At 38.2% G+C, this 23593-nt stretch overlaps 1 protein-coding gene across 25 annotated transcripts in view; it reads left to right on the top strand.

Annotated features, from left to right (window-relative positions):
• RIMS1 (regulating synaptic membrane exocytosis 1) overlaps positions 1-23593 on the top strand; it is a 484827-nt gene that overhangs the window by 384575 nt on the left and 76659 nt on the right. For 18 of the 25 annotated variants that reach the window (XM_026654647.1, XM_026654646.1, XM_026654648.1 and 15 more), the window contains one exon: positions 5950-6116. The exons of 6 other annotated variants lie outside the window; for them this stretch is intronic. In XM_026654647.1, coding sequence (XP_026510432.1) covers positions 5950-6116 — 167 coding nt within the window. Of the gene's footprint in view, positions 1-5949; positions 6117-9540; positions 9685-23593 lie in introns of all 25 variants that reach the window. One more of the 25 variants, XM_026654643.1, reaches the window with a different exon arrangement.

The raw sequence follows: 23593 nt of genomic DNA, 5'->3' as shown, positions 1-23593 counted from the left end.
TCTTTCTTTCTTTCTTTCTTTCTTTCTTTCTTTCTTTCTTTCTTTCTAAATAGCAGATTTATCCTAGCCCCTTGGGCCCTAGTGGGGTTCTCTACCAAATTTTAAATAATAGTAATAAGAGGATCTCTTTCAGTCCATGGCACTTTTCTCTGTAGGGCAATGCCATGTGTCCTGCTCTAATATAATGTTATTGACCTAAATAGCATTGATTGATTGTTAAATGAAGTAATATAATATTCACAAACAACATTCAAATTAAATCTGTTGTTGGAAGTGCTATTTACTCCTGTTTCTAACTGAGAAAAATCACTTTTTAAAAATCATTGAAATTTGGCCTTTCTGGGTGGAATATGGCTTTTTCTGTCTTTCTTCCATTCATCTTGTTTATCCTACATTAGCAAAATACCCTTTCAAGTACAATAAAAAGGGCATTTGATTGGCAACAATACAATTTACTCATTTTGTTTTTTCTGTGTGGGAAGTTCATTAAGAACAGGAAAAACGGAACAGAGTGTTTTCACTTGCACAGCCCACTGGTTGCAATTCTGAATCCAGACTACTCCTTCCTGTGGGAAGTGGCCAAGGGAGGGAGAAAGCTTTGTGAGGGTCTCCCACAGAGTCTTCTGTGAATTTTCTCTTGGAGAGGGTACCCATGTTTGCTTCTCTCCTTCATGCAGAAAATTCAATGACCCTCAAGGATCATAAGGTATCCTCTGGAGGCAATAAGCCATCTGTTTGGGGCCCTGTGCCTCTGCGCTGGCTCTAAGGCCACTGGCTCCTCTTGGGCTCCTTGTCAACATAGGTGCTGGAACTAGGGGTGCTGCTGCACCCCCTGGTTTGAAGTGGTTCCCATGATATACAGGGTTTACAGTTTGGTTCAATGGCTCTCAGCAACCCCACTATATAGAATGTTCAAGCACCACTGCTTGGCAACAATTGTCTAGCCTGGAGCCACTCCTGGAAGCTCCATTTAAGGGGGCTTCCATAGTGCTGAGAGTATCTCACGTAGAAGCTAATCATTCTCGGGCAGAGTGTTTTCTAAAATGGCTTATGATTACCCCTGGTGAGGCTTGAGTGTTGGAGGGCATATTTTTGGCTGTATGTGTTCTAGTAAATCTGTATTTATTTAAACTATGTCCATGCAGCATAAGGAATAGAACCGTCTGCTTTAAAATGCAGGCCTCGCTCACTTGGGAATGGTAGAGAATCCTTATTAATATCAGTAGCAGTACTTACACCTTTTTTGTAGGGCAGTCACTAGGAGGCAACAAGTACCACACTTCAGCTGGTCTGACATTCCATCCAGCCCTGGCCACTGTATACCTACATAATCATGCAACACTGAGATTCCTTAGGACTACTGTTAACAAAGCAAAGAAAGGAATGTAGTCAGTGTATATTAAGAGAGAAGCATAGATGGCAAAAGAGGAAAGATGGACAAATCCCAAGGTTGAGAAAAGATACGTGACCACAACATTCCAGTGATGTGCACAAAGTACAATAAAGGTGTTGCAGTCCAGGAAACCAACACACTTGAGCCACTCCTGAGATCCTGCTGCTCTTTACTATACGGAAACATGGAGTAAAAGAGACTTATTATGTTCAAAACACATTGAGAGACTTTGGATGAGCAATGTGGGGTATCAGTGGTCACTGAGCAGCTAGACTAAGAATATGTGCTGGGAACTATGGAAAACTTATCTGGTATCAGGCAGAAGCAAGACTCTCATCCAAGTGAAAAGCAGAAAGACAGGGGAAGGTTGTTGTGCTAGTGATAACTCATCAAATGTCTCAACCTGGGTTTCCTATTCCATCAGTCTAGAGAAGACACCAGTCTCCCTATTGAACAGAAATCAAAGTTTCAGCTTGCATAAGGGATCCACTGTCACATTGTAGCTAGTTACAAAAGTTTTCAAAGGACATGAAAAAGAGCTTACTAACTTTAAACTTTATTTGCTCCTCAAAGTTCAATCCTGGGCAGAAAAATCATGATTGAGAGAACAGATTTGCCACTCCTACACTGGTAGGATTGCTTTGAGAAAAGGGGGAAATTGTAAAAGGCACTTGTGGGCTATTTATCCTATTGAAGATACTAAAAGTATAAATCCTTAGATTGGAGTGAGAATTTACATTTATATTTTAAACAAAATGTTTGTATAGCATTGCCTGTTGGGAAATCACTCCTTGCTTTGGCTTAAACAAACATGCAGGGTGAAATTCTAGCTCCATTGAAGTCAATGAGAATTTTGCCATTTATTTAAATAGGGTCGAGGTTTCACTTTCAGTTGAAGTCAGGAAGATTGGGGCACTCCATACTTTTTAGATGGTACCTGTTACATTCTATGGGAGTTTTGCCATGAACATCAATAAGAGCAGGCTGAGGACCTAAGTTTGTAACAGAAATTGGATTTGGGGGGGGCAGTTGTCCAATTTTTGAGCCTCTGTGAGTGTTACATTTAACTACAGTAAGAAGAGAATTCATTCCCACAACTTATTGCATTGAGCTTCTGCAAATGTGAGCGTGATGGGAGGAAAATGTAATGGCATTTAATTTTGTGTGATTCTTTGTACTCCAAGCTATTACTCATCTCTTCCCATGTTTCCGCTCAGGGCCTTGCTGGTTTCACTACAGAATGGAGCTGAAAATTCACCTTTCCCAACCCAGTGCTTTTTCTGTCCTTTTTCGTTTGCAGGAATTCACCCTCTCTCTCTCTCAGCTGTTTTTACACAAACCACCAACACCCTTCTCACAAACTCCAATTATAGACTGAAATTCACAAGCAATTATGTAGCTGTCCCTGGATCACACAGTGGTCAGTACGAACCCTTCAGTGTTTGATTCATAAATTGGTTTGCGAACAGGATTGGTTCACAGTAGTGAAAATTCAGAAAGCTCTGACATTACAAGCACAGGATAAAAACCTTTAGATGTAATACATTTTATTTCTGGGTCCGGTGTTGTTGAACATCTTTATTAATGACCTGGATGTAGATACAGAAAGCATACAGATCCAGTTTTTGGATGACACAAAGCTGGGGGAGAGGGTTGCCTATACTTTGGAGGATAGAGCTAAAATTCAGAGGGATCTCGATAAATTGGAGAACTGTGCTATAGACAACAAAATGAAATTCAACCAAGACAAATGTAAGGTGCTTCACTTAGGGAAGAAAAACCAAATGCACAAATACAGAATGGGGGGAAATGGCTTAGCAGCAGCACTGCTGAAAAAGATCTGGGATTTGTGATAGATCACAGCTTCAGCATGAGTCAGCAATGTGATGCTGTTGCAAAAAAAGCAAAAGCAATTTTCGGTTGCATAAACAGCAGTATAGCATGCAAGTCACGGGAGGTGACAGTACTGCTCTACTCAGCACTGATTAGGCCTCAGCTGTAGTACTGTGTCTGATTTTGGTCACCAATGTATAGAAAGGATGTGGAGAAACTGGAAAGGATCCAGAGTTGAGGGACAGAAATGATCAAAGGGATGGAATGCAAACCATATTAGCAAAGGCTGAAGGAACTGGGTATGTTTAGTTTTGAAAAGAGGAGATTAAGGGGGGACATGATAGTGGTCTTCAGATACTTGAAAGGCTGCCATAAAAAATATGGTGAAAGTTGTTCTCTTTTGCCACAGAGGGCAGGACAAGAGGCAGTGGGTTCAAACTACAGCATAGCAGATTTAGATTAACTCTCAGGAAAAACTTCCTAACTATAAGAACAGTAGGACAATGGAACAGATGCCTAGGGAGGTTGTGGAAGCTCCTTCACTGAAAGTTTTCAAAAGGAGGTTGGATAGCCATCTGTCTTGGATGGTTTAGACACAGCAAATCCTGCATCCTGGGCTTAGACTAGATGACCGTTGTGGTTCCTTCTAACCCTATGATTCTATTATTTTATTTTTATACTCTAACTAATGTTACTGATAGGCAAATACTTGTATGACTGAAAGAAAATCAGAGAAGTATTTATTTTCACTTCTCTCTTCACAAACAAAACAAAAAGAGTATAAAAGTAAAATATGGCATGCTAAGGTGGGGGGGAGGAATCCGCATTTTTTGAAGTCATCCCTCAATGCTAGATTTCTGTAGTTCTAACTGTATACCTGTATACAACTTTGCTGTTATGAGTTGGCTCTCTAAAGGTATTTCACAGATATGGCATTTGGAAAGTTGTAGATAGTCAATTAGTTTGTATAACAGTGTGTGCGCATATGTGCACATACTTGAGAATGTGTACGTACATATAGACACACATGCATAGTGTAGATCACAGATTATTGAAGAACAAGAGCCTAATAACAGACTTCAAATTTTCAAATGGAAGAAATCAGCATAAGGCAAAGGAAATTCAATCACTAAAATCCTCAAGCAGTTACCAGTTCCTTATACAGTATAACTCCGTAAGCGCTTAATATGAGGCACATGGGTTTAAAATACATAGGGTCTAGTCTTGAAAAGTACTACGGACTTGCAACTTACATTGATACCTTTTGGAGTTGCTGGTCCTTAGCAACACTCGGGATGTGTGCAGCACAATTGAATATTGGTGAAAATGACTCATCCTGATTGTCATCGGATTCATTGGACAATCTGATTATAGTGCAGTAGTGTTATAAAGTATCTGAGAAATATGATACAAATATATTTAAGAAGCCTATCTTGTATCACAGAGGCTAGAAGCAACAAATTATTATCTATTCTTCCTTCCCTTTCTTACCAGCAGATTTGTATGTGATTGACAGAGAATGAGGGGGAGGAGTTTCCTTCAGCCTTGCATTCTGGATTCCTGTTTACTCTTGCAACTCTGAATCCTCTTTTTCCAATACCCACAAATGTACAGGAGAAGGTGCATTTAGTGCATGAGCTAATTACAGCCCACACAGACAGTGTCTGTCACCCACCATGATGCTTTTGACATCTAAAAGCAGAAACTACAAAGTCACTCCACAAACTGAGCTGGCCATCCTCACCCCCACCCCTGCCCAACACCATGAATTTCTATCAGAAATCTAAAAAATGACATCCTTAAGTGCCCTGAGCTCAACAGATTGGATTTTCAAACTTGACTGAAACCCTGTGGATGTGCCATGTTGTAGTTTTTAAAAAGGAAGTCCTACTTTGGTAAAACCACATAATGAAAAGCAGTTAAGGGGTTTATTGGGTGGAAATTTCTTCATTGCTTTCCCATAAAGTCAGATGAGGTCTGACAATCAGAAGAGGGTGATATTTTTAACATAAAGTAGAGGGAGCAACATGAAAATTCTGATTCAGAGCCTAAAAGAGGCTTCATCTTCCATTAGCATTCTTTGATCAAATATCTTCAATATCATTTTAAACACTATTTTTCTTGTGTGAGTTTTCTCAAAATAATAAATAGATCACAAAATGACATTGGTATGTATGTTACATTATTTTAGCTACTGTGCTCAACCAATGACTTTTCAATTTATTCAAGTACCTTTTCTCACAGTAAGGTTAAGGATTCAGATATCAAGTAATTTACCACTTAATTATTAGTGAGGATGGATTTGTCAATCCATGATCTTCTTTTGATACATCCCAATGTATCCATCTTTGGCACATATAGAAACTTCAAAAGAGCCCTAGACAGTTTCACAGACACCACAGAAATGTCTAGAGGTAAATAAAACATTTTATTTGTACAAATCATAATTTGGTGCACTAAATAACAAGAAAATAATATTCTAGTGTTCCATGCATCACAGTTTAGTTCTTTCATCTCAGCCATACAGATGGAGCCCATCTGCTTGAAGTAACCTATAGTATTTTCAGTTTTTTCAAGACATTATTCTAAATATATGCACTTTTCTGAAGTTTTTGGGACTTTGGCTATTTCAGAAGTTTAAAAGAATTGTCCTCATCATTTGTTGTCTGAGTATATTTCACATTTTGAAAAGAAACCTCACACTTTCTTTTTTTAATCTTTAGTATAACATACAAACAGATCAGTACAGAAGTTGTGATAACGTCTCTGCCAAATCATCAGATAGTGATGTGAGTGATGTGTCAGCCATTTCCCGTACCAGCAGTGCCTCACGCCTCAGCAGCACAAGCTTTATGTCAGAGCAATCTGAGCGCCCTAGGGGCAGAATCAGGTGAGTTTATGATGCTATTTTAAATGTATAAAATTTTCTTGTTTAGTGTAAAAATAAAATATAAGAATAAAAATAAAACAAGAAATATAAATATTTATGATCTATATAATAGAATATATTTAAAATATCATATATATATATATAAACACACACACATAAACATACACGTGATCATCCTAAGTCTTTTGTGAAATGAACGTATTTTTCCATCTTGGCATCCAGCCATTTAAACAGGTAAACAAAAAATTCAGACAGGGCAACAGCAAATTTTTATATTTGTGCAAGGAGAAACCCAAACTTGGAGCAAGTTGGAAATTAGTACTTTAAAGCTCTGATCCAGCAAAGCACTTAAGTGGCACTACTTACATGCTTAAAGTTGCACATGTGCTTAAATGCTATGGTGGACTGGGGCCTAATTCCTTAGTTTGTGTTGCCACAGAGGTCTTGATGCTGTCCAGATGCCCATACCGCCCTTTGTGCAATATCATGGCCAAAGGGCCTATTTCTATTAAGATCAAAGGCAGCTGAGAGAACTGACTACCTAACAGGATCAGGGTTATTAGAGAGGAAAGTCAACTAGCTATAGTGTAAAGGGAAATTACATGGCCATCAAACAACTACATAAGTGAAGGGCTGTTTCTTGAGGTTGTGTAAAGGAAAAAAATTGTTCTTCAGAGTGCGTATAAATGGTAATATGTCAGTTTGCTGCCCATAGTACTGTTGCTGCACTTTGCATTTTCCATAAAAGGATTTAATTTTGCACAAAAAAACAACCGAAACGCAAATTAAAAATCATTAAATGTTGCCAGATTTACCTCTTTATTTTACCAATAAATCAATATGTTTGGTTAACTTTTTCTCTCAGTGTGTCTTTGTTGTGAGTGTACATGTGCATGTGGGCACATGCAAACGCACACTGCCCCCTGCAGATAGGGAGGATTTTAGATGTAGCTGTGTAGCCTTAAGCATCAGTAATCTGCTTTGCTGTGTTTTGGCCATAATTTAATCTCATTGCCATACAAATAGGACTTGTCCAGAAGTATTGATAAATTCTTTCAGTTGTTAGGTTTCCACTTTGCGGAGTTCATATGGCAACCTAATCAGCGGTTCTATTTCCTTTCATTTTATTCGATTTTTTCAAACACAGATCTCTTTGTAGTATTTTTATAACTACAAGTGCTAGAGCACTTTGGAACACAAATCTTTAGTTTTCCCCAGCTTCTCCTGGGGGTGGGGCTAAATTCTGCTCACCTTTCTCGTGCAAGTAATTTCACTGGAGCCCATTGACTCCATTGTGACTTTTTGCTTACATAATATGAGTGGAGATTGGGTCTGTTTAAGGAGACTAATTTTTACTTCCAGAAGCTGGTTTTCTTTCACAGTAGATTTTGTAAAATCTGATTACCTTTTTTGTAAATCTGTGATTTTAAGAGCCAGCTTTAACTATTTGAGACTACTTGGGGTGCAAGGTACTATTCAACATAGGGTAGTAGAATGTGGCCCTAAATGAGGAATAAACATGGCTTCCTTATATTTACTTTCAGTCAGTGTCTCTTTTAGATTTCTGAACAACAAGTGTATCAATGGGATATGAATACACCTTTTGGTACAATAGGAATTACACCTCTACCCCGATATAACGCAACCCAATATAACATGAATTCAGATATAACGCGGTAAAGCAGCGCTCCGGGGGGGCGGGGCTGTGCACTCTGGTGGATCAAAGCAAGTTTGATATAACGTGGTTTCACCAATAACGCAGTAAGGTATTTTGGCTCCTGAGGACAGCGTTATATCAGGGTGGAGGTGTATAGGACAAGTTCATGCTATACTGAGCATGATTTGAATCTGAACCTGAGATTATTTTTAAACTAAACCCATTTTGATGTAAACACTGGTATATAACCAGAAATTGTCTGAGGAATAAATTATTATGTTAATATTATTGTTTTCGTTATTTACATGTTAATGTTTTCCTTTCCTATTTCAAATGAAGGAGCACAGTCCTGGTTGGTTATGCCTGTGAAGCTATAGGGCATGTGAATAAGAATATTATTTCTATATCTCAAAAATTATAGCCAACATGTTGTGGTATTGATTAGTTAAGATCTATTTTCAGTTGAAAAAATTAATAATGTCTAAAATACCTTGCAAACACTGCATTTCCAACTTCCATAGAGCTCCTCACTACGAGGTTTGATCCAGCTGCACTGAAATTACTGGGAGCATTATGGTGTGCGTTCACCTTTAGAACCCCCTTTCATGTCAGGAAGTGCCATTGCAGGGATTCTTCCTCTCTAGTAACCCTCCTGTGTCTTGGTTCTATAATGGTCTGCTCCTTCTCTGGCATAGCAAGCCGGCCAGTCCCCTTGTGGGGCTAACCAAAAACAAATCTCAACTCAAAATAGCTACCTGGTGTTAAAGTCCATAATATAAGCACTAGTCCTTCATAGAGATCCAGGAAATATTGACCTCTGACCATGCCCAGCTTCCTTTGGTTAGGGCAGAGAGATGGAGCCTTCCTTGTCCAGGCTTCACCCAGAACTGGTCTCTTCTTATATTATAGTACAATGAGCAAAACATAAAATCATTATAAGGTAACTATAATTACAGTGTTGTTCAGTAAAAAATATGGAATTTTTTTAAAAGCATTTGAAAAAAATATTCTTAATCTGAACTGCTATTCTTCCAAACTGAGAATCAGATCTTCAGTATCTTGCACTCCTGAAACTCTCATTAAAATTAGTGGGAGGTATCAGAGGAAAATTCTGGCTCCACTGACTTGAGCAGGGCAGGATTTCATGCCAGAATTGCAGGATTGAACATTATGATTAGACTGAATTTTGTGATATTATCAATAATTACCACCCTTTTACCCTCTTCAACTCTTTGAGCCCAATCCTACAAGAATTTGCGCACATGGCTAACTTTCCTGAAGTTAGCAAACCTATTCATTTTAGTGAGACTGCTCCCATGATTAAAGTTATTCACATGCACAAGTCTTTGCAGAGTCAGGTCCTTATTCATGTGAATGTTCCTTGTGCATATAAGCTCAATGAAGTCAATGAGACCCGTCACATGAGTAAATGTTGCAGGATCAGACCCGTACTACTTAATTATTAATATTTTTAGAACAAACTATCACTTTTTCAGACTTTCCTCTTTCTCACATACTTATAATGAATCAGATCCTACGGTATGAAATCTTTAAAATTAAATAACCCATAATTCCTTTTCAGATGTAACTTACAGTTGGTTACTGTAGTCATTCAAAAAGTGTTTCTTACTGAAATTTAAAGTCATTTTAATTTAATGTTGAAAAGTGTTTCATCAGGTGAATCTAGAGTTAGCATCTGTAGTTCATTATTTTCAATTTGAGTTGTCTACATTTAATTTTGCATGCCTGCATGTTATGACTGGAAAGGTCAAAGTCCTTAGAGATCTGCAAAAATGATGGCAAAAGAGAAAGAAGGATATCATGGGAATTAGATGACCAAACGGGGCACAGTGAAAAGAAATTGGATATGGAAGACAAGAAAAAGAGAAGGCATTCTGTTGCTGATTTGAGGTAAAGGTTAGCTTCCTGTCCTCATGTGTGTCTCCTAGCTGCCAGCTCCTTCTAGTTTTAATAGTTCAGCAGCCTGTGTGCTATACAAACCAACATTTTATGTGCAAAGCTTGCTTATCAAATGGAAGAGCAGAGGAAACTCATCCAAACCATGTTCCCACCCCCACCTTCATCAGTTAACATAATTTGCATCAACTTCTTCCCAGCGGCCATGTAAAGTGTATTTTTGTAATGTTGTGTATGAGAGTAGAAAGTATAACACGTCTAAATGATGTGAATGTAAGCATGAAGGAGGGAGGGGAATTTACAAATACAGGGGATGCCAGCTGATTTTAGAGAGAATGTAGCAAATTAGATTGAAGTAATAACTTTAGTTAATATTAATAACTAATAGTTGTATGAAATGAATATTGATAACCCCTTTTTGACTGAGCCAGGGAGCATTAGCTTACTAATGTAATACTGAGTTCTTTTCACAGTATACTTTTTACCTTAGACAATTCTTTCAAATCAAGACACTTTTCGTTATTTTAAATCAATTTTATTCAGCCACTGCAGACAATTTATATAATCAGCAGTTGAAAGAGGATCTGTGAATCAAGTCTGAATGCACAAGATATTCTAGTCATATAAGAAATACTAAATACAGTCTTGCAAGCAATTTATGTAGATTATGATTAAGGGTAAGCAACAGTATAACAATAATTCTTTACAATAGACAACAATCAGATATCAGATTTCTTCCAGTACCTCTAATTCTCTAATTCTCAAAGGAAAAGAGGTTATTCTTCATCTAAAGGTACTGCATGACTATTTGAGCATTCAAAGGTAAAATCAAATGATTATGCATACATACACTCTGAGTATGAACGCCTCAGATTCAGAGAGCTCTTAAATTCAGTAGCTTCTTCAAAGGGAGGAGAAATTAGTCCCTAGTTTAAAAGGATGGATTTTAAAATATCAAAATGCTTTAAAATACTCCTTTTAGGGTTTCTCTTAAGCCAATCTCCTTGCTCTTGTAAAGAAAAATCTTTTAGATGAAATTATTCTTAGCTCTGAATTCCAGCTTCCTAAGGTCTCACAAGAATTAGCAACGATCCTGCAAGTTAACTTTTAAGATACTTATTTTAATCAAACTAAAGTTTTTAACTGTCTTGAAGTGAATTCTCACCACTCTTCCTTGTATAACCCTTTGATGAGGCGAGAGACTGTCCAAGGTGTGGCAATTCTGACTCTATGGATTCTGGAGCTCTTATTGGGTTCAGTGTCATCTCTAAAGGTTCCCATGGGATCTTAGCTTGTAAGTCCTTTTTCTGTGAGACAGGTTGGAGGGGAGCAGCCTACTGGATGCTTGTCAGATGAAAGCGCTGTTTTATACACAGGTTTTGTACCACTTTAACTATAAGGGCCTGTCTACATGGCAAGTTACCATGTGCCAAGCCAGGATGTGGTTCTACAGCTCACTAGCTTGCCGTGCAGCACGATCCTGTGTTGACTCTGTTACAGCACAGGTAAAGTCCCAGAGTGCAGCTTGGTATACAAAGCTTTCAAGTACTATGCCAAGCTGCACTTGGGAATTTTCACTATACTGTAGCAATATTAGCATGGGACTGCATGAGCGTTGTAATTCACACCATGGCTTTCTGCATAGTAATTTCCTGGGTAGCTAAACTCTAACAGATTAGACAATTAAACTTACACTTACCAAAATAAGTTATACCAGTGGAAGCACCTTTATAATGGTATAATTGTGTCCACAGTAGGGGGTTATACTGCTTTAACTACATCTGTTTTCTAAATTGATCTTGCCTTTTATCTGTATAGAACTAAACCTTTCCATTCCTCATCTTGTCTATTTGTTTCATATGTGGACTGAATGAAGGGGCAAGCAGCCTCTTCACAGACCAAGGTAATTACAAATCTGTATATTGACTTTGTATTCTAATATCCTGTATCATGATAGCATATGAAGTAGCCCAGGCTACACCTTCTCAAGCAGTATGAGCTCATTCCACAAAATCTCAGGCAATGTCAATGGCATTTCTAAATGACATTCCTATATTAGAGATTTGGAGGGCGACCTTTTGGACCCATGTGCATACTTTGCAAACCATTACGCCATTACGGCTGCATCCAGATCAGATGGAAATTTGGGAAGGCAATCCTTCAGTCCTTCTTTAAATGGACTCAGAGCCCCACCTCCTGCGAGTACTTGCATGGAAGCCATCTGCATGGAATACAAGGCTGCATCTACTAGAGGAAGAAAAAATGCTTACCTACTTGTAACTGTTGTTCTTCAATATATGATGCAGACATGGGTTCCACAACCCACCCTCTGTCCCCTCTGTATCAGAGTCTGTTCTTCTGACATTCGGTACAAAGGAACTGAGGTGGTCAGAGTAGCTCAGCCCTTATATGGCCAGGGACAGGGGCTAGGCAAAGTTCTCTGGTGCATGGGGCCGCTGCATCACATCTCAAAGAACAACAGTTACAGGTAGTTAAACTTTTTTTTCTGCCTCCACCAGGTAGCATGGGCCAGGCCCGCTGCACCAAAACCAAATTTGAACCAAACAATCACAGCTTTCTTAAAGCCTTACTTACAAGCGTTCCCATTGGGTGCACAGGAGCCAATAGGCTTATGCTGCAACTTTCTGTCCAACAAATCAGCCACAGCACACAGCTCACCAAGACAGGGAAAGGAGGGTTACAATTCTTAAAGGGGCCAAGTGTTTTCTTTCCCTTGCTAGCCAAGACAAAGCCCCCCACATCTGAGTCTGCAGACGGGTTGGGGGTGATACTCTGGTTTCAGGTCACTGAGAAATGACCTGAGTGCTGACTGGCTGGCATTACACTTTTGGACAGGAAAGAGGAGTGAAAATTCACTCCGAAAAAATAAAACACAGGGAATGCAAGGATAGAACGGTCTATTCCTGTGTATCATGGGTGTGAACATTCATTGTCGTCAACAGTAGAAGAGATAAAAATATTATTAATAGCAAAACAGGGCCTTCTATAAGGACTACTTGTGTGAGTAAGAGTTGCAGTATCTTTTAATACATAATTGATATCCAGGCCCCTAATATGTAATGGATGTGGCGACCTAGTCAGTGTCTAGATTTTTGCATTTAGGTGTGCGTTGTTTCAGTTCCCCATTTTGTTTCATACTGTTTATTGTACAGTTCTCATATATAAAATGCTCTGTGAGGCTCATCGTGCACCGTGGCAGTCAGTAGGGCTGTCACTCCAATTTGAACATGAATCAGATTCAATGGGAATGGGATCAGGCCTCCAGGAGCAATCTTATCTGATAAGATGTAACCACAATTGGACTCGTTGATTTGGAAATAGTTTTTCCCCTTTGGTTTTCCACCTGCCCTTTGGGTGCTAGTGCTGTACTGCAATTAGTACAACAGGAATACTGCATCACAAAGCCTCAACATCTAAATTTCGCCTCAGGCTATGCCAGCCAAGGAAATCATAATGAACCAAAGGCATTTAAATATTTTTAAATTGATGAGGTTTTGCACTGTGTAGGTTTCAGAGTGGTAGCCGTGTTAGTCTGTATCAGCAAAAAGAAGGAGGAGTACTTGTGGCACCTTAGAGACTAACAAGCATGCATCTGATGAAGTGGGCTTTAGCCCACGAAAGCTTATGCCCAAATAAATTTCTTAGTCTCTAAGGTACCACAAGTACTCCTGTTCTTTGTACTGTATAGTTTCACATTAATTACAAAGGTAATTACAAATCTGTATATTGACTTTGTATTATAATATCCTGATACACTGTGGCTGTAGTTAATATTTTTCTCTGTGATTAATATAGAATAATTAAAATCTAAAACCTTTTACATTTTTATTACAAGGACTTGTAGACAGCAATAGTAGAAGTGATAACAAAAGGAAGCTGTTATGAGAGTTTGTGAAAGCTGTTAAGTTATTTATAAAGCAAACAAAAGCAAATAGTCGCTGGTGGGGAAAGGGAATAAATCCACAGTCATGTTCAAACTGGAGTGACATTGTCAATGCATGGTCTAAGGTATTTGCCATCCACACCCACACCAACATATAAGTGGGAGTAATAGTACTAAAATCCTGAGTAGTGTTATTGGCTAATGGGGACTCATCAGTATCACAGTTCGGCTCAATCCTGCATCCTTTGTGCATCTGGATTTCACTGGGAGTTTGAACCACAACCAGAAAAAGCAGGATTGGGCCCATTATATTAGCAACAGTATTCATCATTTAGATACTGTACTTCAGCACAGCAGGAACCATAGACTGAAAATGCAAGAGCTGGGCCAATTCCTACATATATGTGTACAGATACTCAGTTTTTTACAGACTATCTTTTCTAGTGATGCTACATGCCCTCATCTCAGATTACTGTCAGTTGAACTGGGGGCTCTCAGTACCTCATAGTATATAAAATCATGAGTGATGTGGAGAAAGTAAATAAGGAAAAGTTATTTACTTATTCCCATAATACAAGAATTAGGGGTCACCAAATGAAATTAATAGGCAGCAGATTTAAAACAAATAAAAGGAAGTTCTTCTTCACACAGCGCACAGTCAACTTGTGGAACTCCTTACCTGAGGAGGTTGTGAAGGCTAGGACTATGACAGCGTTTAAAAGAGAACTGGATAAATTCATGGAGGTTAAGTCCATTAATGGCTATCAGGAGTAAGGAATGGTGTCCCTAGACTCTATTTGTCAGAGGGTGGAGATGGATGGCAGGAGAGAGATCACTTAATCATTACCTGTTAGGTTCACTCCCTCTGGGGCACCTGGCATTGGCCACTGTCGGTAGACAGGATACTGGGCTAGATGGACCTTTGGTCTGACCCAGTACGGCCGTTCTTATGTTCTTATATAGTACAAGCTCAGGATCTTGAAGGTTCGTGATTTTTGTATCAATTAGGCCTTGATTCAGCAAGAGATGTGCTTAACATTGCATTAAGTACATGAGTGGTCCCAGTGAAGTAATTAAGTATGTTCTCTGGTACGTTGCTGGATCAGGATTTCAATAACTCCATTTGCAGGTTTGTGAAATACATGCCAGAATTTCTCAAAATGTATACTTTATAGAAGCTATGCAAATGGCATATTAGATCATATTCTTTTGCTGAAATACCTCTGAAAAATATTCTGTTTTAGTAGAAAATTCAGGGCGATAAATGTACTGTACATGTAAAAAATCACACTACATTTAAAGATTACATTGGTTCTTGACCTAGAGACTTGTGCATTAATCTGTGTTATTAATACTATTATAGAAATTGATAATTTTTTACTTTAACACATTTCAGTTATGGTATGTTTGCTTTATATAAAGGATTATATCTGTACCAAACTGGTATCTTATACAAGATGGAAAAGTCCTGGGTCTAGAAAAATACACTCATTTTCTTTATTTGACCCAGGGTCCTTAGAATTACAATCTGTGTGTTACAACAATTGAACTTTTATTATATATTTTGTACAAAGCACAGATTTCAGTAACCAATACATCTTTTAAACATAGCACAAAATCAAATAGTATAAAAGATAAAACAAACTAAAGTTAGGAAAACTGCCTTTTAAAATACATAGAAACACTCTTGGGGGGTCATAAACAGTTTTATGACCAAGGAGGTGTTATCTTCCTGAATTGTAGCTAACTTTTGGATGACAGAAAGAAGCCTTCTGTAATTTCTTTGATTAGCTTGAACATTTTATAGCATAACCAACTATAGACAGGTATTGTTACATTTTCAAGCATCCTGGTTATAACATATTTGTAGATATATATTTTAATATTCCGTAAAGGACCAAACAAGTTTGTAATGGCCTAACATTATGAAAATGAGTTATAATAATGTTATTCATATTATTTTTGCATCAATATTGAGGTCTCTCTACCACACCTTGCTCAGTATGCTCGCTTCCATAAGTGGCAAAAATAAGCTTCTTTTCTATTCTGTTCATAGGACCACAGCAGATGTTAGTATTAATGTGTGGTTCATTCCTCTTTTGAGGACTCTGGGTGTTTGAAGGATGGCCCAGTTGCAAATGTAATATATGTGTCACCTGTAACATGGATATCATGTTGCTGTCATATCAATAATAAGCATATCTTGGAACTTGCATGCATGTCATGCATGCCATTTAGTGTTTAGATCTATGTCCTCTAATTTGAGCATGGACTACTGGCCTCATGATAGATCTGTCTCTAAATGGTATTATGTGTCAATTAATACACAAGGGACCAGATCTTCTACTGTAAATTGGCATATTTCCATTGAGTTCTGTGGAGCTATGCAAATGAATACCAACTAAAGATTTGGCCCTTGATCCATATTCATTTCATTGTGTTGCTAATTTACATGATTGAATGAACCCATATACAGGATTTCAATATGTGCATCAACAGAACTACATTTCAGAGTTCTCAGGCAGGCAGTACTACAGACCAGATAGTATATGTGCAGCAGTAATAAAAGTGATACATACTGCTGAGTGAATATTCACATCTCTATCAGGTGAGATTTCATCTTGGACATGTTTAAGTCAATTCTTTTATTATAGGTTGGTATATTTCTTAGGATTCTGGGCTGTGCTCCCATTAGCTATTTATCTTCATATTCTTACTGTCTTTCTATGAGCTTCTTTAGGTTTGTGCTGTACATGATAGAACATTGATATTTTACTTAATTGCTAGGACTATAGGCAATCAGCTAAATATTGGGTCTTCTAGAGTCATAAATTAAGGTGATTTTACTAACTATTTTAGCACCTATAGCTACCCTCAATGAAACCATACTCATTTATTCTCACAAAGCAAATTGGCATGGATTTGAGAATGTTATAGTAAAGTTATACATTTCTATTTTGGAGAATCTTTTCCTTCTGAGTGATTATTTATATCCATGATGTTGTGCAAATTCTCTATTTCTATTTCTAAGCTTGTGCTTCTTCCAATTTACTTTTACTGAAGACCTGAATATTTCTCCCCATTCCCCATGCCAGGTAGTAGGCCCTGTAATTTTCTCTTAGTCTGGTAATTTATAAAATACCAGACTATCTCATTCAATTTTGAGTCTTCCACCAGGTGCATATTCTTCTCTTCACCAATCTACCATCCCACCACATTTGGTTTTTTTGTGTGTTTTTGAACTTGTTTTCTGCTTCTCAGCTTTCTACTGTTTCTGACACCACAACAGCGTACTGGAGGCTACTTCCTATGTTACTGCTCAATCTACTTGCTACAATTTAGTTTACCTCCTCAGGTAACAGACAACTATTACTTAGCCATCATCCCTGTTTCCTGTATGCACACAGGACTCAGTAAATCTGAATGAGCCCAGAGATGGTTCAGATCCGTAGGAAAATTCTAAATCCACAGTGTTGGCCTTAGTACAAAGACAATGTGATTATGTAAACATGGCAAAAAGTTGCATTACATTTAAGAATTAGATTGTGATGATGATTGCATTGATTTGTTCATTTTAAACAGTTCAGTTTGGCCATTTCAGTGGTCCAGTAATTAAACAGAAATAAAACAGTTTAACAGAGCATGGAGAATGGGACACCAATAAGAAAAGAATTGGAGTGAATACTGTGCTCTGCTGCTGTATTAGAAATGGTGTGTCAGAATGAGGCGTGTGACCCTGAGTTGTATATGAGTGTATTATGCTAGGAGTTAATCTAACTCCTGTGAGATTTGTCTTTTACTATTTACAATCATTTATTCATTACAATAAAAATGACCAAAAAAATCTCCTGCCCAAGGAAGCTTCCCAACAGGAGAGAAAGTTGTCAAATGGAATTCACTTCAAGATAACTAGTTTGGGGGGTGGTTCTTCTATACAGTTCAATAATCTGTCCAATTTACCATAAAATACACCAGTTGTAACCCTGGAAGCTAAACAAAGTATGTTCTAGCAATAGAAAGTTAGTTTGTTAATTACACCAAATGAGTGAAGCTGGAACAATGTTAATTGTTCTCAGGAGCAAGATATATTTTTGTGCAGGAGCCAGCAAAAGTAATAATAGCACACTCCATCTAGTGTTAAAAGCATCAGTTCACCGTGTGATATTATTTAGTGGGAAATCCATAGATTAGACAAGTTTGGGGCTAACTACCTTCACAGGTAGAAGATATAGAGGACTGTAATCTAATAGACAAAGGCATAAGAAGATCCAATTGCTGGAAGCTGAAATCAGGAAATAAGATGCAGATTTTTAACAGTGAGGATAATTAACCACTTGAACAGATTACCAAGGGCTATAACTTGTTAATCACTAGCTATTTATACCTTTTGGTCCAACCTTGAAATGGCAGCAGTTGAAGTCATTCAGAATTTTGCAAGGAAGTGCTGACTCAGCAACTGGCAAGCTTCCGCTAATTGCTCTGGTGTACAATTGTCATTCCCCTGGCCAAAACTAATTTCAAAACAACTATTTGGGATTGAATGTAGGATTAATAATTAAGTGCAAACTCTAATGCTAAGTGTTGGGCCATTATTAGAACACAGAGTTACCCTTCAGAGACAATTATGACAAGGCTAATAAGCATTTTAATTGATAGTTTGAGTTTTTAATGCTGGAGTGAAGCTTCAGTTTGGTAACAAAGATTCTGTAAATACCAGCAAAAAAGACTGCAGTATTTATGACATGAAGTATATTACAGACAGTTTGTCTCCAATGCAGTTCTTATTTAGCTGGTTCTTTGTAGCCTAGGTTTTGTATTATAAACAGATAATAGAGCATTTAGGTTCATCCAGTGTGAGGTTCGCTTTTGACTTAAGGTAATAATCAATACTTGTGATGCCAGCAGTTCAGTTGTTTATAGCCTATCATTGACATAATGAGATTAATTAGCTGATATTTCTACAAAGAATGTACTGCATCCACAGCTGACTACGTCCACAGCTGCAACTAGTGGTGTTGACAGACTGCAGACTTTCCATGGCTCTTGTTATCATTACAAATAAAGTAATAAAAAACCTTCATTGGACTCATAGGCCTGTGCCTTTGCCATGCTTTCAGAAGCTTCCTTTCCAGCTTGGAATTTTCCATTACATATTACTTTTGTAAAAATAGTATATTTAAGTTAACTTTTTACTATGTACATTTTTTTCATTTATTCTATACACAAGATCTCTCAGTGTTAATTGATAGGGGGAATTGCATCTGGAGTATCACTGAGTCCATATTTTTAAAAAAACATAATATTCCTTGAGATAATTTGTAGAACTTAGCCCACACTTTCAAATTCATATTACTATAATAAAATAAGAGAACGTTAAAGGTGATAGAAACATTTTAGATTCAAACAAGCTCTAATAAAGCATTGCCGTACATTTATATATTATACATTTATTTATTTTGGCATGGGTTTTCAAAGCTGAGTGACTCTCGTTTGCACTAAATCAGATGTTCACATGCATTTGCATGGATACACATGTGCATAGATATGGGTGCATTGTAATCCATGATTTGTGTGTTATGCAAAAGATGTACATAACAAAATGTGGGTCATCCTGTCAAAAACAAACAAAAGCCATCTTGAATATTTTACCCCAGTGATAAGAACTTAATATAAAAGCTAAGGAACTTCACATCTGAGTTTAAAGTGTAGTTCAGTACATTTTTACACATCCCATTCTACTGTGGAACGTTGTTAGCTGAAAAATAATTTCAGGGTAGACAAAGTTACATAGCACGCTAAACTTTTTAGAACCACCTTGTACTAAAAATAGTGATCTGTTTTTGTTAGGTACAGTTTTAGAAACTTTATTATATTATTTACAATTATTCTCTCCAATTATTTAGAGCTTAAAGGTCTAGAAAAGCCTAGCATAGGATTTTATTTTTTCAGCTCATGTTACAGCCTTGCACAAATTCAGTTGTTTTGGCTGAAAATTTTAACTATTTAAAATGGGTTTTGGCTCTAAAGATAAAGGAAAATACACCAGGAGTCAAAAAACAAAACAAAATATGTCTCACATCACCTTTTTTTTTTTTTAATACCTGCAGTTATAACACGTTTGTCTGTTATTAAAAAACTTGTTCTTTTGCACTTTTATCCAGCTTCTTTCACGGAGGAAAGAAGTTAACTTACAAACATTTTCCAACAACTAGGAGTTTTTTAAAAGCAGTTTAAATAGTTTCCTGCTTTTAAATTTAACCAGCAAAAGTTCAAACTGATTGAAAAGTTAATCAGGTTTGAATATAATATAGCTGAATTCATATCCAGTAGTGGTGTTCATTCATAGTGTCTTGCAATGATTTAAAACAGAGAACTAAGAATAAAAGAAACAATAGTCTGAGCAGTGTTTAGCTGAAAGCCAAACTGCCAAGATGAGACTTGAATTTATTTGAATATAGCAGTGCATTCCACTGCCAAGGTGAAAAATGAAATAATGCCATACCTACAACCAAAGCGTTTCAAATTAAATGGAGGAATTGTTAATAGTACATGACTAAGGAGTTGGGGAAAAAAAGATTAATGAATTAAATAAAAAATGTCCAATTTAAAAACTGATACAAAGAATTGTAAAATGCTACTATTGAATTACTGAAAACTTTAGGGGTTATATATATGGCAGGCCTATCATGAGCATGGAATGTCTCAGATGCTGGAGATAAACCACAGCCTGTAAATACATTTTATTAAAGGCCCAGCAAAAGAGGGATGCTGTAATTGAGCTTCAGTCTAAGGTGTGATCTAAATTGTCCATATCAGACTGAGAAATAAAGGAGCATGCTGTGTCCAAGTCTGTGAGATGGTGGAAGATTTAATTCTGGCAAAGGAAGAACCCTCTCCAGTGGCCTTCCAAACCATATAGGCAGGAGAAGGCTGCAGCAGATGCTGGCTGCCTTCTACATAAAGCCAAATGGGATCAAACCCTGTCTGTTATGGAACTTCTAACTAAAAATGGTCTGCTTTAATAATAGGTCATCTCTTTGGCACCCCAATTACCTGGAAAAGTGGCAGTGCATGCTCTTCTCTCTCAGTTTTGAAGTGGAGGTGGGAGGTATATTTGAGACAACAGTATCTTTTCTTCTACTCCCTACCTCTCAGGTACAAAGCAGTTAGCTAAGCAGAAGGGATTTCTTTACATTGTGTTGCCCTTTTAAAACTCTTTCCTATCTGAGTGACATTCTATTAGCTAAGGAAAAGCCACTCTCATGTTGGGACTGGTTGCTATTGCTCTCAAGAGCCAGTTCAACATAGGAGTAGACAAATGGGTTAGGTGGAATCTGAGGGCTGGTCTTCACTACCCGCCCGGATTGGCAGTAGAAAATCGATCTCTCGGGGATCGATTTATTGCATCTTGTCGGGACGCGATAATCGATCCCCGAATCGACACGCGTACTCCACCAGCCCAGGTAGGAGTAAGCGCCGTCGACGGGGGAGCCGCTATTCGCGTAGCTGAATTTGCGTATCTGAAATCGACACCCTCCCTCCCCCCATAGTGTAGACATAGCCTGAGTCTATCCTGGAAAGGTGAAAGGTTTTGGTTAGCTTGTTTCATGAAATTCAATAAAGACAAGTACAAAATATGACACTTAGGAAGTAAAAATCAAATGCACAACTGCAAAATGGGAAATAACTGTCTAAGTGGTAGTACTGCTGAAAAGGATATGAGGGTTATAGTGAACCACAAATTGAATATGAGTCGTCAATGTGATGCAGCTGCAAAAAAGGCTAATATGATTCTAGAGTGTATTAACATGAGTGTAGTATGTAAGACACAGGAGGTAATTGTCCCACTCTACTCGGCGAGGCCCCAGTTGGAGTACTGTGTCAAATTCTGGGTGCCACAATTTAGGAAAGATGAGGTCAAATTGGAAAGAGTCCAGAGAAGAGCAACAAAAATGATAAAAGGTTTAGAAAACCTGACCTATGAGGAATGTTTAGTCTTGAGAAAAGAAGACTGGGGGAGACTTGATAACAGTCTTCCAATATGTTAAGGGGTTTAGAAAGAGGATGGTAATCAATTGTTCTACACATCCATTGAAGGTAGGACAAGAAGTAAGGGGCTTAATCTGCAGCAAGGGAGATTTAGCTTAGATATTAGGAAAAACTTTCTAACTATTAGGGTAGTTAAACTCTGGAATAAGCTTCCAAGGGAGGTCATGGATTCCCAATCATTGGAAGCTTTTATAAACAAGTTGGACAAACATCTATTAGGGATGGTCTAGGTTTACTTGGCCCTGCCACAGTGAAGGAAGCTGGACTTGATGACTTCTCAAGGTCCCTTTTAGTCCTTCATTTCTGTGATTCTATGACAAAACCAAAATTGAGCATGTTCTACTGAGTGAGAAATAGACATTTGAAATAAGGAGAGGTCTCCACAGTTGTATGTAACCAAGGAGAACCATGTTATTTCTTGCCATTTATACTGGTTTACCCATCCAGATACTTATTTGGCCCTCATTGCCATAGTTTCTTCTATATAGATGCAGAAGTGCTTAAACAATTTTTATAATGGGGATGCTGAGGGCCATTGAACCAGAGTGCAAACCTTGTGTATAGAAAGCACTTTGAGCCAGCCCCCCTAGTTCCCGCACCTATGTGTAGATGCGCAAAAGGACTTAGGCATGGGAGCACTTGGTTTTGTGGCACCTAGAATCTCACAGGAACTGCACTGTGATTCACAAAGCCCAAGTTAGGTGCCTAGGTTCCTATACAATTAATGGGGGGAGATAGGTACCTTAGAATGCGACCCACAAAAGCCAGCATACTCGACAGGGAGCCTACTACACTAGCCACTGGAGATGCTAATGAAAGATGTGTGCTAAGCCCTGCCCCTCTCATAGAGATAGGTACCTAAGACTGGGTTGCAGGGAGGCACCTGTCTCTGCTTGCGATCCTCTCCTGGAGTTGGGGTGAGGAGAAGAGGAGGACCTCCCTCATATATTTTAGCCCAGTATTTAGTGTACTTACCTGGGTATGTGGGAGACATCCTGCTCAAGCCCTTCTGATGGAGAGAAGAGATTTGAGCAGAGATCTGACATCTCTCCGGTGAGTTCCCTAATCACTGGACTATGGGATATTCTGATGTGAGGGTTCCCTCAGGCTGCAGAGTGTATGCCCAGTGGCAGAAACATAGGTGCCTAGGGACCTTCTACAGCAAAAAACATAGGTGTCTAGGAAACTTTTACAGTGGACATTTGAATGCTCAGTGAGTTTAGGCACCTACAGGATTGTGCATCACAGTGATGCCAAAAATAGGATTTAGGCTCCTAATTTCTTTTGTGTGTCTGGGTCTCAGCATTTCTGTGGCATCATTCATGAGAGCTACCTTCTATTCGGCAGGTGTTTTTTTTTTTCTGAAATGAGAAATAGTATTTTAGTAGAGATTGATATTTTTAAAAAAATTAGTTATTCACAGTTTGGCCCCATGTCTCCTGAAAAGTTGACTTAAGGAGATGGAATTCATAACTGAAGCGAAAGAATGAAGGCATCAGACAGAATAGAAAAGAGAAAATTATGTTGATCAGTACAAGTTATTAAGAAGTGGAAAGTCAGAAAAATATGTGTAATATGATACTCAGGATGGGTAGCCTAGCAATGCAGTATTCTGACTGAGACTGATAATGTCCAGGAATAGAGTAGAACAGGGGTCTCAAACTCAATTTACCTTAGGGCCAGTGCCAGTCCTCAAATCCTCCCAACGGGCCAATAATGTCACTGAAGATGTTGTTCAGAAAAGAAACATTTATATTGTATTTTTTATTTTGAATTTCTTAGAAATAATAAAGCTGCCATAAGACAGTCCTTTCTCTTCCTGAAATACTTCCTCAATCACTCAGGGGCGGCTCTAGCTTTTTTGCCGCCCCAAGCACGGCAGACAGGCTGCCTTCGGCGGCATGCCTGCGGGAGGTCCGCCGGTCCTGCGGATTCGGCGGCAATTCGGCG

This window comes from Terrapene carolina, unplaced genomic scaffold (genome assembly GCF_002925995.2).
Source record: "Terrapene carolina triunguis isolate 2854851 unplaced genomic scaffold, T_m_triunguis-2.0 Scaffold42, whole genome shotgun sequence".
Taxonomy (NCBI): Eukaryota; Metazoa; Chordata; order Testudines; family Emydidae; genus Terrapene; species Terrapene triunguis.
Note: the sequence above shows the minus strand (reverse complement) of the source record. Positions and strands in the feature narration are given on the sequence as shown.